Below are 18,856 nucleotides of genomic sequence, written 5' to 3'. Positions count from 1 at the left end.
ATCTTGGAATACTGTCCTGGTCACCGTAGTCCCTGGTCTCTTTGGGTCTCATCAAAATCGTGGGAATTAAAGGACAGCAGAGTACATGTAAGGGGTTTAGAACAGTGTTTGGAATGTACACAGTGAGTGCTTCATTAATGCTAGCTGTTATTATCCAAGGCTTCTTCACTCAGGGAAGAACTTTGGTTTCTGTCCCAAATCAGATCCTCTAGGACAAGCACTCCCACACTCAAAAGGAGCTCCAAACTCTGTGAGCGTTATATTCCCTATGCTTCCTTAGGACAGTTCAGGCTCCATGCTGATTCATTTCTGGTCTTCCTGGGGGTGAGGTTGCCACGGTACCCCTAGGGGATTCTCTTTCCTCCCAAAATTGGTTTTCCTCTCAACCTCACTTGGAATCCCGAGTCACAGGGAAGTACAGGTAGTACTCCCAGGACGTCACAGGTCCAGGTAGTACTCTTCTCTGGCTACATCCCTCCCCAGTAGTGGTTTGGGTTCAGGTGTTGTTATTGACCTTTCTGGTAGCCCTGGGACTAGATAATTTCATTGCAATTCATAAGCAGCGTGCAATTTTTGGCACTGACGTCTGTAATTAAATTCAACAAGCATTTATTGAGCACCTAGAACATGTAAAATACAGTTCTTTTAAATACATTTGGTCCTTAACTATTTAGCCTGTTTTACTCACTCAATTTGGATTAATGTTAATCCATCCTTAAGAGTTTTATGAAGAACAAATATTAAAATGAAAAACTGCACAATTCTTTGCAAATACAAACGTCTTGTGTGAATTATTTTGTCTACGTGTTAATATTAATTGCAATAACAAAACTACCGCTTTCCAGGCAGGCGGTAGAGAGCAGCTAGCTGTAAGGCCAACGGGAGTCAGACGGAAGAGGTCAGGGGAGGTGCCTCCAGCACGTCCGGCCCAGAAGGGGAGGCGCCTCGAGGAATGTCCCCCCCCCAAACCCCGCCCCCTATCCCTCCCTCTTCGTTGGTGCGGCGTAGGCGGTTACCATGGCGATGACGTCTAGAGGGCGGGACGGGGCGGGGCTATGGAGAGGAGGAGGAAGATGGCGGGAGGGCGGCTCTGAGGAGACCTCGGCGGCGGCGGAGGAGGAGAGAAGCGCAGCGCCGTGCCGCGCCGGGGCCCATGTGGGGAGGAGTCGGAGTCGCTGTTGCCGCCGCCGCCGCCGCCAGTAACTGCTGGACCGGAGTGGGAGTGAGGGGGAAACGGCAGGATGAAGTTCGCCGAGCACCTCTCCGCGCACATCACTCCCGAGTGGAGGAAGCAGTACATCCAGTATGAGGTACCGGCAGCAGCTGGGGTGTGGGAGGACTCGGAGGGGCCACCATCTCGCCAGTGCAGACCTCCGCTGCCGCCTTCCGCTCCTGCTGCCTCCCCGCGCCTGGGCGGACTTTGACCTGGTGCCGCGGGGAGCCACTGCGGCATCCCCGCCGCGGCTGCCCCGCTCTGGGCCCCGCTGACCTTCCCCTCCCCCGCAGCCCCGCTGCCGCCGGGGTAACGGATATGCAGGCGGCGGGCCGGGAGGGAGGGCACAGCTCCGCCGGGGCTGGGGAATAGTGGTGGGAGGGCGAGCCGCAGGTGGGGGAGTAGTGGTGGGAGGGCAGCCCGGGGTCGCGGCGGTTCCGCGCTAATCCCCTCCTCCCCACTCACTCTGACCTCTCGTCCCCACCCTGGGCGAGCGCCCCCTCGCCAAGGTTAGGTTTTGTTTCTCTCTGCTCACCTCTCACCAAGGAATCCTCTTCCGAGATAAGCCCCGTTAGCGATTTTCTTCATTCCACAGAGCCCTTCCGCTTTTCCCCACTTGCCCACTGTTGACAAAGGCTTTGTAACAGGGTTGAAATTTGATTTAAATGTATATCACATATGCAGTGGTTACTGTATGCAAACGTATTGTAATCATCTATTCTGTTTTGATAATAAGACGGTGACGGTCTTTTTACTGATTGCATGAAGTATACAAAGTAATCACATCTCTGGTTTTGACTGTCCTGTTGTTTTGGAATGGAGTGAAGGAGGAAGAGGAAGAAGGGAAGAGAAGAGAATAATTAAATTTTTCAGGTTTTCTTTTCTAAAATTTTGTTAGCCAGGGAGAAAAGTACTGTATTGTAAACAATGTACTTTTAAAACATACCTGTGTATTGTAGATATCATGGCCCCCTTCCCCCCTAATTGCTGTGATAACAGCTTGGAGGGTATTCAGTAGGTACTGATGAGGAACCTTACATTAATATAGGAACGAGTAAGGATAATGAACCCATGTATATTTTCAGAAGGCAAGATACCTAAAGAGCTTTTAAGCACTGCAATAGGTTATTCTCAGTAACTGGCAATTCAGCTCCTGGATAGAGAAAGAAAGACTTATCTGTAACCTCCAGGAATTCACATCTATGTATGTGCGGGAACAAAGAGTATAAAATCAATACAAACTCAAATATGTTAGCTACATTTTATGAATTAAAATGTTTTAGTTGTCTATGTCTATTTAAGTTCAGTGATAGGGTGTTTAGGCAATAGCACAAGTTTATTTTTCATAAAGCAGTTGTAATAATTGGGGAAGACAGGGAAAGAGGTGTAAGTAAACAGAACCTTGAAGATTGTAAAATAAATTCACCTTGTAACATACAGTATTTGATTATTGCCAGAAATGAAACACCCAGAATTATTAATGCTTTCTTTCACTTAATTTTCTTTAGTGTTTTGTGGCTACATTTTGTAAGAATAAAATAAGGGACTAGCTTTTCAGCCTGTGGAGTTTTTGATTTATTGTTTCCAATAACACTCGGTCAGTTTTAAAACCTTGGCTAGAGTCCAGATGATGGTTTTTATTGAAAGGAGGGCATTGGTCTTTCATCTTGTAGTAATTTTCAGCACCACTGCCAGTTCTTCACAGAGGCATAGGAAAAGCATGCTGAAGCAACATCTTATACTTGTCTTATAGTACGTATGGAATGCTCGATTTGGGCAAAAGTAATAGTGGCTAGTTGTATGCTGTGATTAATTTTAAGTATTACAGCACTTTCATAGAATTGTATTAATTTGGAGTAGCTGAGGCTGGAAGGGGTAACATAAGATTTAGTTTGAAAATGCAATTACCTCTTGATTTGTAATGTCAGCTTTGTGGCTGGAGTGACCACAGTAATTCTGGGACTCCTCATTCATAAACTCCCTTTGGACACTAACCCCAATTGGGTTACTCTAGGTTGGTTACAGAGGGACAGAATTCCTGAGCACATGTGTGACTGCATTATCTTTCCTGGGGCAATTATAAGGTGTTAAAAAAATTTCATTTATTGTGGCTAATTGAAATTTTATTCTGCAGAGTCCCTACTACCTAACTCCTGTCCCAGATGAACTCATTGTTTGGTAGGCACAATTAAATAAGGGGCACTTTTCTTTGTGAATTGGAGCCATTAAAAAGATTTCTTTATAGGGTTGGGATTTGTGTTGCTATATTGTTTCTCAAGAGCTGGTGCTGTTCCTTTGAAAATATTTAAAGAGGCATAAATAAGAGTTTTCAGAGTCTGGGCATTTTGGCAACTTAAAAACTTTGGGGAAAAATGACATTCTAAAAGATGTTAGCTGTTGCTGGAGAAAAGAATCTTCTTATAATGCAGTAACACGTAGTTTCTGATATATGAAGATTATGCTCATGAAACACTGTTCATGCAATAGACACTTGAATTTGTTTTTCAAGCACTAGTGGTGAAATTCTAGGGTATTACCTCTGATGTCTAGACTAGGGTGCTTTCTAGTGCTGTGGACCATGATGAACTGTTGAGCTTCTTTGGTTTTTATGTCATTTCACTACATTAAATTTTATTTGAGATAAGCAGAGCATTAGATAGAAACTGAAAATTTTGTTTTACATCTATAATTATGTGTATTATTGTGTATACATGGCCACACAATAAATGCTAGTTATTGTATATGTTAGCTATGAGACCCTGGGGACAATCTTTTTATCTTTCCAGGGCTCTTTCCTTTTCCATAAGATAAGAATATATAGGGCCAGAGAGCTTTTCAAGGTCCATTGTGATTCATAGGTTTTTGTTTGTTTAAGAGAGACAGTGTGCCAGTGGGGAGGGGGGTAGAGGAAGAGGGACAGGGAGAGAGAGAGAGAGAGAAAATCTTAAGCTTAGAAAATCTCCATTCTTAGCACAGAACCTGATGCTGGATCATGACCTGAGCCAAAATCAAGAATGGGACCCTCAACTGACTGAGCCACTCAGGCACCCTGTTCATAGGTTTTTGTTTTTTTTTTAAGTTTATTTATTTTGAGAGAGAGAGAGAGAGAGGATCGCAGGCAGGCTCCCTGCTGCCAGCGCAGAGCCCAGTGTGGGGCTCGAACTCACAACCGTGAGATCATGACCTGAGTCAAGATCAAGAGTCAGATGCTTAATCAACTGAGCCGCTCAGGCGCCCCCATAGTTTTTTATTTAACTTTTAATGGTTTTTGCTTTTTGGAATGTTAAAATTGTTATTAGTGTTATTACTCATAAATAACCTAAAAATTATTAGAATTTCTAATTCAGAAATAAATTGTGGAGTTCATAAACTCAATCTTCGTAGGCAGAATAATAAAGCATAAAAGAGAAGCAATAAGAAGAAACCATATAAAGAAAATCTGTTTGATCCACTTGTGAATAGCTTTTACAGAGAATAAACACAAATGAGCAGAAACCATCCCTGTTTCCAGTAATCTATTTGAGTGTAAATCTTGGCATAGAAAATAGAACATCAATAAATCTTTATAAGAGCACTTTAAAAAAAATTTAGAATCAGTGATTGCAATTTTAGAGCTCTGTAATTGATTAATCAAAATTAACAGACCAGTTTCAACCACATAGACTAGTATGGCCATGTTAATATTTTACAGAATATTAGCAAAAGAAGCAAATATATTTCGTGCCTTCGGCTGCTGACTTGTGTTTTCATCCCTAGGGTCCTGTGCTGCTTTGGTTTCTCAGGAATTAAGAATGGTTTTTTCAGTGTATACTGGAGTTGAGTAGGTTCCTAAAATAATGAGGTATCTAAATTTCAGGATTTTAGAGTTTCAGGGGAATTTGAACACTATCTACTTCCTCTTTTTTTCAGACAAAGAAACAAAGGTCCAGAGAGGTTAAGTCATCTGTCTAGGATCACATATAGATAGCTAGCCTCTTGAGCATAGATGTGTAAGCATTGGGAGTCAGGTCACCCTAGATGTGTGACCCTGATGAAATTACTTCCTCTTTCTGGGCTTTAGGTTCTTTGTAAGGTGAGAGAACTGGTCTTAATGGTTTCTAAACTCGCAGGGCTATATTTTCTGAGGACCCATCTAGCTTTAAATTTCTATATTTTTTAATGGCTTAATTATACTTGATATATGAAGAAGATAGAACAAATTTAGGACTATTATTAAATTAAAGTTCTTTCAGAAAATTTTGATGAGATTTTAATTTGGGAGTGGAAAACTGACCCACTGAAACTTTTATTTAACTTATTTTTTTTTTTCCAACGTTTTTTATTTATTTTTGGGACAGAGAGAGACAGAGCATGAACGGGGGAGGGGCAGAGAGAGAGGGAGACACAGAGTCGGAAACAGGCTCCAGGCTCCGAGCCATCAGCCCAGAGCCTGACTCGGGGCTCGAACTCACGGACCGCGAGATCGTGACCTGGCTGAAGTCGGACGCTTAACCGACTGCGCCACCCAGGCGCCCCTGTTTAACTTAAATAAATAAAAGGGATAGTCATTGATTAATTTTTTTGCAGGATTTGGAAAAGGAAAGATTCTGCATAAACGGTACATCCCTATCTTCAATTGTAAGGAAACATTGCCCTGACATTATTGTGATTTTCATTTATAGAACTATCCCATGAGAACACTTGTGTTGCAGGCTTCAATTTCCCAAAGGTATTATGTTGATTAGTTAGGGTTAACTTGTCTTGCTAGAACTTGTTTGAAATTTCCAGTTTGGCCACCCGATGGGGCACAAACCACTTTTTCTTTCGGGCACTTCTGCAAATGAAAGTACGGTATAGTGTATTTAAGATAACACTTGTAAATGATTGTGTCCATAAGATGCCTGGCATTTACCAATGTTTCTTAAATGAGTGAATGAATGTTGTATAAGAGAGGAACCTATTACTATTCTTTATTATATTTGTATAATAAAGTGTGTTAGGATGAGTATCCTGGAAAGATTATACTTGTCCATCCATCCCTCAAGGTTGGTTTTGGATCAGCTTTTGGATGAAGGCCCAGATCATAAGAACCTAAGAATCTTATTTGACCTGGGGTGACCATGGAAAGTTAGTCCTGGCTTCAAATCCAGTCCTAATCTGGAAAGCATTTGAGAGACTGACTGAGTTGTGCTGGCTAGGGGTTTTAAGTATATTCGTGCCATGGCCCCCAAAGGAGAGTACCCAAAACTCCCATTGAGTAAGAGAAGATAATACTAGAACTGTTAGTTATATTCATTTTTATGCATAAGACAAAATTTTACTAATATTTAATAAATGGGTGAGTTTGATGGCCTTGTTAGGAGGTGTTCTGAGAAAAAGAGAAAGATTGCTAATAGGTTTCTTACTTGTGTGTTCACTTTAAGCAAATAGCAATTATTCTAGTTTATGGTTGTGTAGAATTTACAGATGTTACCTAGTTTCGACTAAACTAACTCTTATAAAATGGATAGGACTTAAAAAGACTCCTGTAGGGGTGCCTGGGTAGCTCAGTTGGTTAAGCCTCTGACTCTTGATTTTGGCTCAGATCGTGATCTCATGGTTCATGAGTTTAAGCTCCGCATCTGGCTCTGTGCTGAGAGCCTGGAGCCTGCTTGGGATCCTCTTTCTTCCTCTTCTTTCTGCCCCTACCTTACTTGCTCTCTCTCTCTCTCTCTCTCTCTCTCTCAAAGTTAATAAATAAACTTGAAAAAAAAAAAAAAAAGACTTCCGTAAAGAACCTCAACAGTAATACCACTAAAGCAAGCACATGTGAACAAAAAAGTGGCAGAGCTGACAATTCTACTTCTAGTACTAGCTTTTGGTAAGCCAAATTACAGACAAAAACAATCATACTTCTGATAGATCTGACAAGAAGTTTGCCCCCCCCCCCAAATTCAAAATAATTAGGATAATTCTTTGAAATAAGATTTTTTTCAAAACTTTATTTAGAGAGAGAGAGAGCGCAGGAAGGACAGAGAGAGGGGGAGAGAAAGAGAATCCCAAGCAGGCTCCACACTATCAGTCCAGGGCCTGACTCAGGGCTCAATCTCACAAACTCTGAGATCATGACCTGAGCTGAAACCAAGAGTCCAACACTTGATCAGCTGAGCCACACAAGCACACCTGAAGTAAGTTCACTGTCTTCCATAGTGAACTTCACCATAAACATATATTATGTGTTAAGAATATTGAGCCTTTGTGGTTTGTTTTTCAATTTATAACCATTATAATTAAGTTTCATAATCAACTAATTCCTGAAGTTTAAGCTAGACCTTTGAAATACCATATCACAAAATGTTAAGCTTAGATTTTTAAAAATAAGCTTTTCAGGTATGTTGTTTTCTAAAAGTATTGATAATCTCTTAGGTTGAAAATATTTTTGTACTATTTATAAATGAAAGATAAAAATTGTTTATCATTATCTCATCTTTTAGAAACTATTTAGGGGCACCTGGGTGGCTCGGTGGATTGAATGTCTGCCTTCGGCTCAGGTCATGATCTTGCCATTCCCGAGATCGAGCCCTGCGTCAGGCTCTTTGCTGACAGCTCAGAGCCTGGAGCCTGTTTCAGATTCTGTGTCTCCCTCTCTCTCTGCCCCTCCCTTGCTCACACTCTGTCTCTCTTTCTCTCAAAAATAAATGAATATTTAAAAAAACATTTTTTAAAGAAACTATTTAAAAAATTCTGTTTTATTATGTACACAGTTGTAGGATATAATTTATCAATAAATATACATATACTGGAGGAGGTACATAGTAAGCTATTGTTTTTGTTTTTGATAGTGATATGATATTTAAAAAAGGTTTGGAAGACTTTGTTCAAGTTGTGCAGCTTAACCAAAGCTGGTTTGCGGATTGCCTGGTATTGAACTAGTCTTTGCAATTGAGAGCAGTGTCAAAATTCACTAGGGTTCTTACCCAGTTGTATTTGCCTTTTCACGTATTCCTTTTACCTAGTAAATGCTGAAAGAAGCCAGGTAGACAAAGCTCATGAACAAATGCCTTAAATTATCCATTCATTCCAACAGCTGTTTATAGGGGTTCTACTATTTGCTGTAGGCTGATAGATTTGTCCTGAAACTCAAGCTCTTTCATTATCTTAAAAATAGAAAAGATGGGGTGCCTGTGTGACTCTGTTGTTAAACATCTCCCTCTTGATTTTGGCTTAGGTCACAATCTGACAGTTCATGAGATCGAGCTCCAAGTTAGGCTCTGTGCTGGCAGTGTGGAGCCTGCTTGGGTTTCTCTTTCTGCCTCTCTCTCTGTACCTCCCCCCCTCCCCCAGTAGATAAATATTTAAAAAAAAAAAAAGAAAAAACAATAGTATTTTTTGTTTTTGTTTCATTTTTAAATGTTTATTTATTTTTTTTTGAGAGAGGGCATGTGCAAATGTGAGCAAATGGGGGGGGGGGGTGGCAGAGAGAGAGGGAGACACAGACTCTGAAGTAGGCTCCAGTCTCTGTGCTGTCATGACAGCACAGAGCCTGATGTGGGGCTTGAACTCAGGGACCATGTGATTATGACCTAGATAAAGTCAGATGCTTAACTGAACCACCCAGGCACCTCTGGTTTTGGCTTTGTATTTCAGTCAGCGCAGTGTTTCAGAATTAAAAATGGTATAGAAAGGAAAGATTGCAGATTGAGGACTTGGAACATTGTTATAAATTTGGGTCACTTGTAAATGGCTAAGAGACTTTCTCCTTAGCTTTTTGAACTTTTAAACTTTTTTTGTTATACCTTTCCATCTAATTTGTTTCTAGGAACAGATTTAGTTACCCATTCCCATCATCATGCAGGTATGGTGTCTATAGGGGCTGATCAGAAAATTCTTAAAAAGTTGTTCATTTATTAGAGGTCAGGGGAAAGTATAATTAACCTGCTGTAAGCATAACTTACAACTTCATCGTCTCTGTAACAAGAGGACAATATGTTAATTAAGCAAATATAGTCTCTTATTCATTGAGGGTGACCTGCAATATTTACAAAGACTGAGGACTAGGAATGTGGAGATATAAGTCCTTAGACATAGTTCTGTCTGTTCATAAATGATGAGAGAACAAGAGATTGTTTTGAAAATTGAAGGGCTGTAATGTAATCATTCAGTAAAGTGGGACGTTTTTAGATTATTGTGTGACTTACTTAGGCTAAATTGGTCAAGTTGTAATTCACAGAGTAATGCATGTGCTTTGTAGGCTTTTTCTGTACTTTAGAGCAGTGGTTCTTAAACTTTTTGGCCTTGGAACCATTTGAAACTCCTAAAAATTATTGAGGATTCTAGTGTCTACTGATACATGTTGTATTAGAAATTAAAACTGAGAAATGCTTAAAACACAGGAGTGTAACAAGCACACCTTCTACTAGAGACATGTTATCACACTTCATGCAGCCTCTGGGAAACTCCACTGTTTACTTGTGAAAGAACGAGAATGAAAAAAACAAGTGAAGTTTTGTAGTGTTATTAAAAAAAGAATTTGGGGGGCGCCTGGGTGGCGCAGTCGGTTAAGCGTCCGACTTCAGCCAGGTCACGATCTCGTGGTCCGTGAGTTCGAGCCCCGCGTCAGGCTCTGGGCTGATGGCTCGGAGCCTGGAGCCTGTTTCCGATTCTGTGTCTCCCTCTCTCTCTGCCCCTCCCCCGTTCATGCTCTGTCTCTCTCTGTCCCAAAAATAAATAAAAAACGTTGAAAAAAAAAAAAAAAAGAATTTGGATCTTTTGAGCTTCCTGAAAGGCTTCCTTCCTTCCTTCCTTCCTTCCTTCCTTCCTTCCTACCTTCCTTTATTTCTTTCTCTCTCTCTTTCTCTCTCTTTCTTCCTCATTTTCTTTCTCTTTGCTTTTTTTTTTCTTTTCTTTTTTTCTTTTTAGAGAGAGAGAATGCATGTGTGCAAGCATACGAGCAGGGGAGGGGCATGGGAGAGGGAGAGAGAGAATCTTAAGCAGGCTCCACGCCCAGTGCGGAGCTGATCTTACCAGTGTGAGATCATGACCTGAGCTGAAATCAAAAGTTGGACGCTTAACTGATGGAGCCACCTAGGCACCCCCCCCCTTTTTTTTTTTAATTTTTTCTAAGTTTATTTACTTAAGCAATCTCTACACCTAATAATGGGGCTCAAACTCATGACCCCAAGGCAAGAGTTGCATGGTCTTCTGAATGAGCCAGCCAGGCACCCCTCCCTGAAAGGGTTTCTGAGAGTTACTGCCTTAGAACACAGGACTCCTTTCAGAAGGTTCAAAGATGGCCTGAGAAAAAGTTCTCCAGTTTTAGGAAGCACGTAGGGGAATAGGGAATCTCTTGGGTGAGAATTCTCAGGTATTTCCCCCACTGCAAAGGATGTAAGGGGGGAAAAAGTTGGCTTCTTGGGGATTCCCAATTCCGTTCTCTTTTCTTTGAATTGAATTAGGTGATATGTGGTCTGCTTGTCATTAAGGAGAATGGAATTGACATTTATCGAGCAGTTAGGAACCCAGTGTCAGCTGCTTCATATAGAATAATCTCATTTAATCTTCACAACTTTGCAAGGTAGATGATTTATTATTTTTATTTTAGATTAATCATTTGTTCATGGCTACATACCTAGCAAGTAGCAGACCAAGTAGGATTTGAAATTGAATCTGTCATACATTAGAACTCTTGCTTTTTAAAAAAATTTTATTTGAGAGAGAGAGAGAGAGAGAGAGGGAGGGAGAGGGGCTAAGGGAGAGAGAGAGAAAAAATTTTAAGCATGGTGGAGTCTGACACAGGGCCTGATCCCATGACCCTTGGATCACGTCCTGAGCCGAAATCAAGAGTGGGACACTCAACCGACTGAGCCCCTCAGGCCCTCCTAGAGCTCTTGCTTTTATACAGGAATTGTAAGTAACAACAGATGTTATTTTTTGAGTGCTTACTGTATTAGGCACTATGTTAAGTAGTTTAAAAACATTTTCTCTTTATTAGCAAGCCATTAAGGTAGGTTGTCAGCTCTGTTTTATAGATTGGGGAAATTGAGTCTTAGAGCCATTGAGTAATTGATTATGTTGATACTGCTAATTGTGGATAGCCTTCTTTTAATTCTTATTACTACCTTTGGAAAAATAAATAAGTTCCTTTATTTATACATATATAGAGTTTGATGTGGTCTGACCTATTCTTTTTAACGTTTATTTATTTTTGAGACAGAGAGAGGACAGAGTATGAACGGGGGAGGGTCAGAGAGAGGGAGACACAGAATCGGAAGCAGGCTCCAGGCTCTGAGCTGTCAGCACAGAGCCCGACGCAGGGCTTGAACTCACGGACCGCGAGATCATGACCTGAGCTGAAGTCGGCCGCTTAACCGACTGAGCCACCCAGGTGCCCCTGGTCTGACCTATTCTTGAGCATCTGCTAAAGTAATGGCTGGTCTATTTTCAGTCCTAGGTCTCAGTCTGCACGTTTTGGAGGTAGTAGAGTGTGGTCTGGAGGCCAGAGTTAATTTATATTTTCCTCAAGATTATCAGGGTAACTATTATTAGATAGGCAGCTGGTAAATAGAGGACCTTATGAAGATGAGGCCATAAGAAAAAGATAAGATATTAGTAATAAGAGTAAAAAGAGGAAGATAAAGTGGGCATAGCTGTTGTATGCTGCAGTTGTGGCATTTGGCTTCCAGATGATAGATCATGGAATGTTAATTATCCCCGTAAGGAATTTCTGAGATTATTTAGCCCAATTCCCTTTTTTACTTAATGGGAAATGAGGTTTAGAGAGGTTAAGTGATTCAGGGTTACATGACTTGGTTAGTGGCTGAGTTAACACAATTACCCTGATTCACTTTATTGCTTATTATTTTGCCTTGTATGCTAGTATGTTCAAAATGCGTAGAGAACAAACTCTAAACCATACTGCCTAGCTCATATTCCAGCTCCACAGTTTACTAGATGAGAGACCTCAGGCAAGTCACTTAACCACTCTGTGCTTCAGTTTCCTCATCTGTAAAATAGGGATAATAATAGTAGTTCTAGGTCTTTGGGAGGATTAAAGGAGTTAAAATATAGAAAGTGCTTAGAACAATGCCTGGCACATAGTAAGAGCTATATATTTGTTATAAAAATTATTTCTCCTCTAGAGAGCTCAATGGTATTAATGTTGTATAAACTGAGCCTTAAAATTTGTCACTCTGGGCTTGCCCAATTCAAGTTTTCTTGGAAAATGGCTTTGTTGATTTTAGCCATTACTCCTGTTATCTGTGATATTTATATCAATAATTAATGAATGAATTAATGTTAAATATTAATATTTATATTAAAAATGGTCCTTAACCTTTTTATATAAAGAAAACCACCTAAGAACAATTATGTGGTTTTGAAATAAATTCCCTGTTCACTTGTAAATTAGACATTATTTAAGTTATAGGCTGTATTTTTTTTTTTTTTTTTAGTTGAGGTGAAATTCACATGTGTATTCTTAAGTATAACCAAATAGCTTGAGTGAATTGTTGGGAGTTTTTAGAGGATATCTACTTTTAGTTCTTTTCAGTTTTTTAATGAAAATTTAATTTCTAATACTAGAATTGGTTTTAGAGTTGAGAAAGACCTTCTCAACCTCTCTGTTTTATAGATGAATAAATTGAGGTAGAGAGGCCAAGATTATGTGGTCAGAGTCTTGAAACTAGCTGATAGAAGAGCCTGGGATAAGAATATTGGCTTCCTGCTCACCAATGTACATTGCTGAGGCGTATCACTGCTGTATAAACATTTAATTTTTTTTTTAATTTTTGAGAGAGAGCATGAGCAGGGGAGGGGCAGAGGAAAAGGGAGAGAGAATCTCAAGCAGGCTCCACATGGGGGGTAATCTAGGCAGACAGAATAATACTAGGCAAAGGCATAAATAGGTGGAAGTATCTAAGCATATTAATGAAATCTGGTTTAGTGGATATGTTGGAGAACTAATGGAGTGAGGTTGGAAGGGTGGACTGGGAGGGATCAAGGGGTGAAGGGATGAGTACCTTGCTGAGTTTAAACACTTCCTGGGTGTGAAACATCAAGGATTTTAAAGAAGAGGTTAGTGGAGAGGGATCAGTGCAAAGTGAAATGTATAATTTAGATCTTGGAAGATGTATTGGAGAGAATAAGACCAAAGACAGGAAAACCAAACAGTATAGCTGAAAATATTGAGGGCTTGAATAGTAGCTTAATTAATCAATTTTAGTGTGTATTTTTCCCATATTTTAATACCAAAATCAGGATATGTCTTATAATTAATGTTGTGTTGTAGGTTAATTTGCAGATACATTTTTCATTTTTAGAAGCACATAAAATAATGGTGTATATTACTATTAATTACTATTAATGGTGTATATTACATCTTAGATTTGATAAAATTTGATAGTAATGGTATATAATTTTACTTAATGCTTACTGTGTATATGTCAGGCAGAGTAATAGATACCTGTCAAGGTATCTACATCTGGCAGTGTCTACCATGTTTAGCAACTTTTTAATTTTTTTAATTTTTGTTTTTAAGGGAGACAGTAAGCGAGTGTGGGAGGGGCAGAGAGAGGGAGAGAGAGAATTCTAAGTGGGCTCTGTGCATGAAGCTTGATCTCATGACCCTAAGATCATGACCTGAGCTGAAATCAAGAGTCAGATGCCTAACTGAATGAGCCACCCAAGCGCCCCTAGCAACTTCTTTTTTAAATTACTGAAAGTGACCAAAAGGCCATGGGATCTATCTGGGATGTCATTAAAGGTTGAGAAAGAAATTTATAAGAGCATGGTTGAAGAATGAATGCAGAAAATAAGAAAAGTTCATGTTTGTCCCCACAGAATGTGGCTAGAGCTCTAGAAATAAATTACTTTGATATCAATTTAGTGTTTTCTTATTCTTTTGTTTAGTCAGTGAATGCAGATTTAGTTCTTTTTTTAGTTTTAGGTAATAAACTCAAATGTGATCAGTGAGATATATTGAGATATATTGAGATATATCTTTCTGTTGTTTTTCAAATGTTTTTATAATAGTAGATAACAAAAGTGTTAATAAGCAGGTTAGTTACCACTTCTAATCACAGATTTCATACATCTTTTTATAAACCTTTCTTTTTGAGTTGAATATATTTGTTTGAAATAGGAGTTTTGAAATATAAGTACTTCAAATTATACTGCCATTAGATATTTGCTAGAGAGGGCTGCAAAATGTTTTCTCTAGAATTTGTTTGGTTAGTATCATGGACTTTGAACAGTTCTGTTCTTGATAGATGGAGAAATTAGAAAGTACATTGCTTTAGAGACCACTGAAATTGAAGTTATTATAATAATCCTGTGAGCTTGGGCAAGTCATTTAGCCTTTCCGTGTTACAGTATTCTCATCCTTAAATTGGACATGATAATAGTGCCTACTTTAGAGGATCATATGAAATTAACTGAATTAATAATTGGAAAGCACTTAGTACATATGTGTGGTAAGTAATAATACTACGTGTAGTAAGTGTTGTATGTATATTAGCCATTATTACATATCTATCTCTAGTGGTTTGAAACTAACAGTTGAGCAGTTTCCTAGTTGATTTTATTCTTTTAATTTTTATGTATTTATTTATGTATTTATGTATTTATTTGTGGGGGGGGCAGAGGGAGAGAAAGAATCTTAAGCAGGCTCCATGTCCAGTGCGGAGTCCCACCTGGGGTTCAATCTCACAACAATGAGATCATGACGTGAGCCGAAATCAAGAGCAGGTCACTCAACTGACTGGGCCATCCAAGTGCCCTCTAATTTATTTATTCTTGAGACAACTTGGGGAAGGGAATCAGTGAAACTCTAACTGGGAAAAAACAACTTAGATATTGCTTATTCATTTATTGGATAAATGGAAGATGAAAGAAGTTTACCTTTTTAAAAAAGCCTGATATTTCACAGAACACAAAGTTTTTGTTGTTACTTGTTGATGGTTATTGCTGAGATAAAAAGATTAATTTAAACATTTTTGACAGTTTCTTTAGTTTTTGGGATAGAAGAAAAACTGGGAAGAAAGCTGGTAACTTTTTTTTCTTTCACTCTTGTTATGAAGCCTTAGTAGAATTGATTTATAAACATACAGTATTAGAGAAAAAAAATATTTTAGGGAAAGAAATGATCAAATGCAGTATTTTGAAATTCTCCTTTAACCTTTGTTTCATTTTAGAGACTATTATTTAACATGGTGGGTTTTATGTAAGGAACACTTATTAATAAACCATTATTTAACCAGCTTTAATTACAATGATTTAAAATTTTTAATGATATCAGTGATTATTAATAATAATTTAATGCATATTTTGTGAACCTGCCATGCTAAACACAGAATATCCCATTAAAGTAACAACCTCCTTACAAATGGTGAAATTTGCAAACATACACAATATTTTAGTAGTTGGATCATTTTATTATCATTAATATTTGAAATTAAATAAAAATATCATTGGTAGGCATAAAGTAATACTATTAAACATTTTTTAATGCATCACTTTCTAGTGCTTAGCACAGTGATTTATTGTGTAGGTGCCTCAATATTCATTTTATAAGGAGTGAAGGAGGGAAGAATTCAATATAAAGTTTTAAACCTAGGGAAACTGGTAGAGGATAGCTACCTTTGGGAATGGTAAACTCATGAAATTAGATCTTAAATATGCTGATTTCATGTGTGAGATGTCTGTGTGTAGAGAAGGAGCTAGGATTTGAAAAATGGTATTAAGAGATAAGATTATTATAATTGAGATAGTAATTAAAGAATTCACTAAGGGAAAGTATGTAAGGCAAAAAAGTAAAGATGCAAACAGAGGAAGTCTTGGAAAATACATTGTTACAAGACTGGAGATGTAGAGATAAATGGGTTATTAGCAGTGATATGCTCTGTGGACAGGTCAGTAAGAATGAGAATTAAGAATAGGCCTTGGGGGGGTGCCTGGGTGGCTGAGTCAGTTAAAGTGCCCGACTTCTGCTCAGGTCAGGATCTTGTGGTTCAAGAGATTGAGCCCTGCGTCAGGCTCTGTGCTGACAGCTCAGAGCCTGGAGCCTGCTTCAGATTCTTATCTCCCTCTCTATCTGCCCCTCCCCTGCTCTCTTCCTCTCTCAAAAATAAATAAACATTAAAAAAGAAAAAGAATAGGCTTTGGATGTGACAAAGGGAGCTTATTGGTGGATTCTGAATATAAATTGTGTTTTGCAAACTATCTTCCAGGTTTTAAGAGGTTAAAGTCATTGAGACAACCTGTATGTACTTACCATTTGAGAAATTTGGCTACTAAATTATGGAAAGAGCCTAAATGTCCATCAACTGACAAATAGGTAAAGAAGATGTGGTTTATATATACAATAGAATACTACTTGGCAATGAGAAAGAATGAAATTTGGCCATTTGTAGCAATGTAGACAGAACTGGAGGGTATTATGCTAAGTGAATAAGTGAAGTAAGTCAGTCAGAGAAAGACATACCATATGTTTTCACTCGTATGTGGATCCTGAGAAACTTAACAGAAGACCTTGGGGGAGAGGAAGGGGGAAAAAGTTACAGAGAGGGAGGGAGGAAAACCATAAGAGACTCTTAAATACTGAGAACAAACTGAGGATTGATGGGGGGTGGGGAAGAGGGGAAAGTAGGTGATGGGAATTGAGGAGGGCACCTGTTGTGATGAGCACTGGGTGTTGTATGGAAACCAATTTGACAATAGATTATAATTAATATTTAAAAAAAAAGAAATTTGGCTACTAACAGAGTGAGGAAAATAACTTTGAGGACCAAGTAGGATAAAGCAAAATGTTCTTTGAGGATTTATGAAATCTGTTCATATATGAAGACAGTAGAGAAAGTAGCTTTAATTTTATCTAAATTTTTGGCTTAATTGCATTTCCCTCATTTATTGTCTGTGAGGCCTTTACAAAGTTTTTTCTCTGAACCTCAGTTTTCTTGTGTGTAATATGAGGATAGTACCTACCTTTTAAGGTTATTGTGAGAATTATATGTAATAATATATGAAAGTACCAGCAAGAGCCTGATCTATAGAAGATACTCTTCAGTAAAGTAGAGCTGTTAATTTCTATCATTATTAAAAATAAGCCACTGAAGTAACTTTTACTCATTTATTCAACGGACATTTTAGGGTGTTAGTACTTAATTTAAGAAGACTCTCTTTAAGTGTCATGAAATTTCTTGGAAACCAAATGATGGTAGCTGGACTTGTAGAATCCATTGCTTGATGGGGTGCCTGGGTGGCTCACTTGGTTAGGTATCTGGCTCTTGTCAGTCAGGTCATGATCTCAGGGTTTGTGAGATTGAACCCTGCATGGGGCTCTGTGCTGACAGCATGGAGCCAGCTTGGGATTCTCTCTCTCTCTTTTTTTGCCCTGCCCCCCTTGCCCTCTCTCTCCTTCTCTCTCAAAATAAATAAATAAACTTAAAAATAAAAAAGAATTCGTTGCTTGAGAAACTACCTTTTGACAAAATGAATTACTGTGTTTCATAGATTCTAGGATGTACACTGCCTTGTTCACTATCCAACACCTTTGAAATTGGGATTCATCTTACAGATGTCATAGTTTAATTGGTAATGCTTTTCTTTCTTAATGATTCATAAAATAATGGTGTGTTTTAACAATTGATAATGTCTTAGACTCAGTGAAATATGGTAGTATTTTATTAAGTACAAATGTATTTTGATTAGTAGTATTTTTTTTTTGTGGGAAATGTTATTCAGCCTCCAGAGAATACCCAATTTATTAAGGTTTTGTGGTACTGAAATTGAAGCTGTGAAGTGGTCTGAGACCGATAGATTAGAAACCATTTTGGGGGCACCTAGCTGGCTCACTTAGAAGAACATGCTACCCTTGATCTTGGGGTTTTGAGTTCAAGCCCCACATTGGGTGTAGAGATTACTTAAAAAAAAAGAAAGAAAGAAACCATGTTTATAATTTTTATAGACATTGGAAACAGTATTGCAGTATTGCAGAGCTTTTGGATTCCTTTTTGTTTTTGTTCAGTTAAACTGGCAAACTGTTACTAAGAGCAAACGTGAGAATTTTATGTTGTGATAACTATTATTTTTGGGCAGAAATCTAACATGTTTTACCAACCTGTATAAAACTTACATGTTAAAGAGAGCTGGAAGCCAAAAGCATTAAGAACTTTTCTTGTGTCTAGTAAATAAAAATGGTTTGAATTTTGTGTAGAGATAAAAGATAATGAAAATTGAGAAAACTAAGGAAGGACTTTGCATTTTGATAGTTCATGAAACTAGAACTGCTATAAAAGCTCAAAAAAATAATAGCTAACACTTAAAAAAAATTAACTGATGTGCTGATTTGGACACTTAGGTTTTGTGTTACAAAGTCTGTGAAGTTTACCAGTATATTTTAAATTTGTACTGTGCTAGATGCTGTGGCCTATAAAAATTGAGGTGAGGTTGCTCTCTGCCCTCAGAATTTACAGCTGTTACCACAATAAATGTAAGAATGAGACATATAGATTTAATTAGTTAGAAGAGAGCATTTGTGGGGCGCCTGGGTGGCGCAGTCGGTTAAGCGTCCGACTTCAGCCAGGTCACGATCTCGCGGTCCGTGAGTTCGAGCCCCGCGTCAGGCTCTGGGTTGATGGCTCGGAGCCTGGGGCCTGTTTCCGATTCTGTGTCTCCCTCTCTCTCTGCCCC

General features: G+C 38.7%; 1 protein-coding gene across 3 annotated transcripts in view; it reads left to right on the top strand.

Moving 5' to 3' along the window:
- The first annotated feature begins 1,050 nt into the window (after positions 1–1,050).
- XPR1 (xenotropic and polytropic retrovirus receptor 1) overlaps positions 1,051–18,856 on the top strand; it is a 210,217-nt gene continuing 192,411 nt past the window's right edge. For 2 of the 3 annotated variants that reach the window (XM_049634138.1, XM_049634137.1), the window contains exon 1: positions 16,582–17,758. Coding sequence is in view for 1 of the 3 variants with exons in the window: in XM_049634136.1 (XP_049490093.1) it covers positions 1,242–1,310 (69 nt within the window). In the remaining 2 variants the exon portion in view is untranslated. Of the gene's footprint in view, positions 1,311–16,581; positions 17,759–18,856 lie in introns of those variants that run through there. The other variant, XM_049634136.1, reaches the window with a different exon arrangement.

The sequence above is a fragment of the Panthera uncia genome, chromosome F1 (genome assembly GCF_023721935.1).
Source record: "Panthera uncia isolate 11264 chromosome F1, Puncia_PCG_1.0, whole genome shotgun sequence".
In the NCBI taxonomy this organism is placed as follows: Eukaryota; Metazoa; Chordata; class Mammalia; order Carnivora; family Felidae; genus Panthera; species Panthera uncia.
This window is presented reverse-complemented; position numbering and strand designations above follow the sequence as displayed.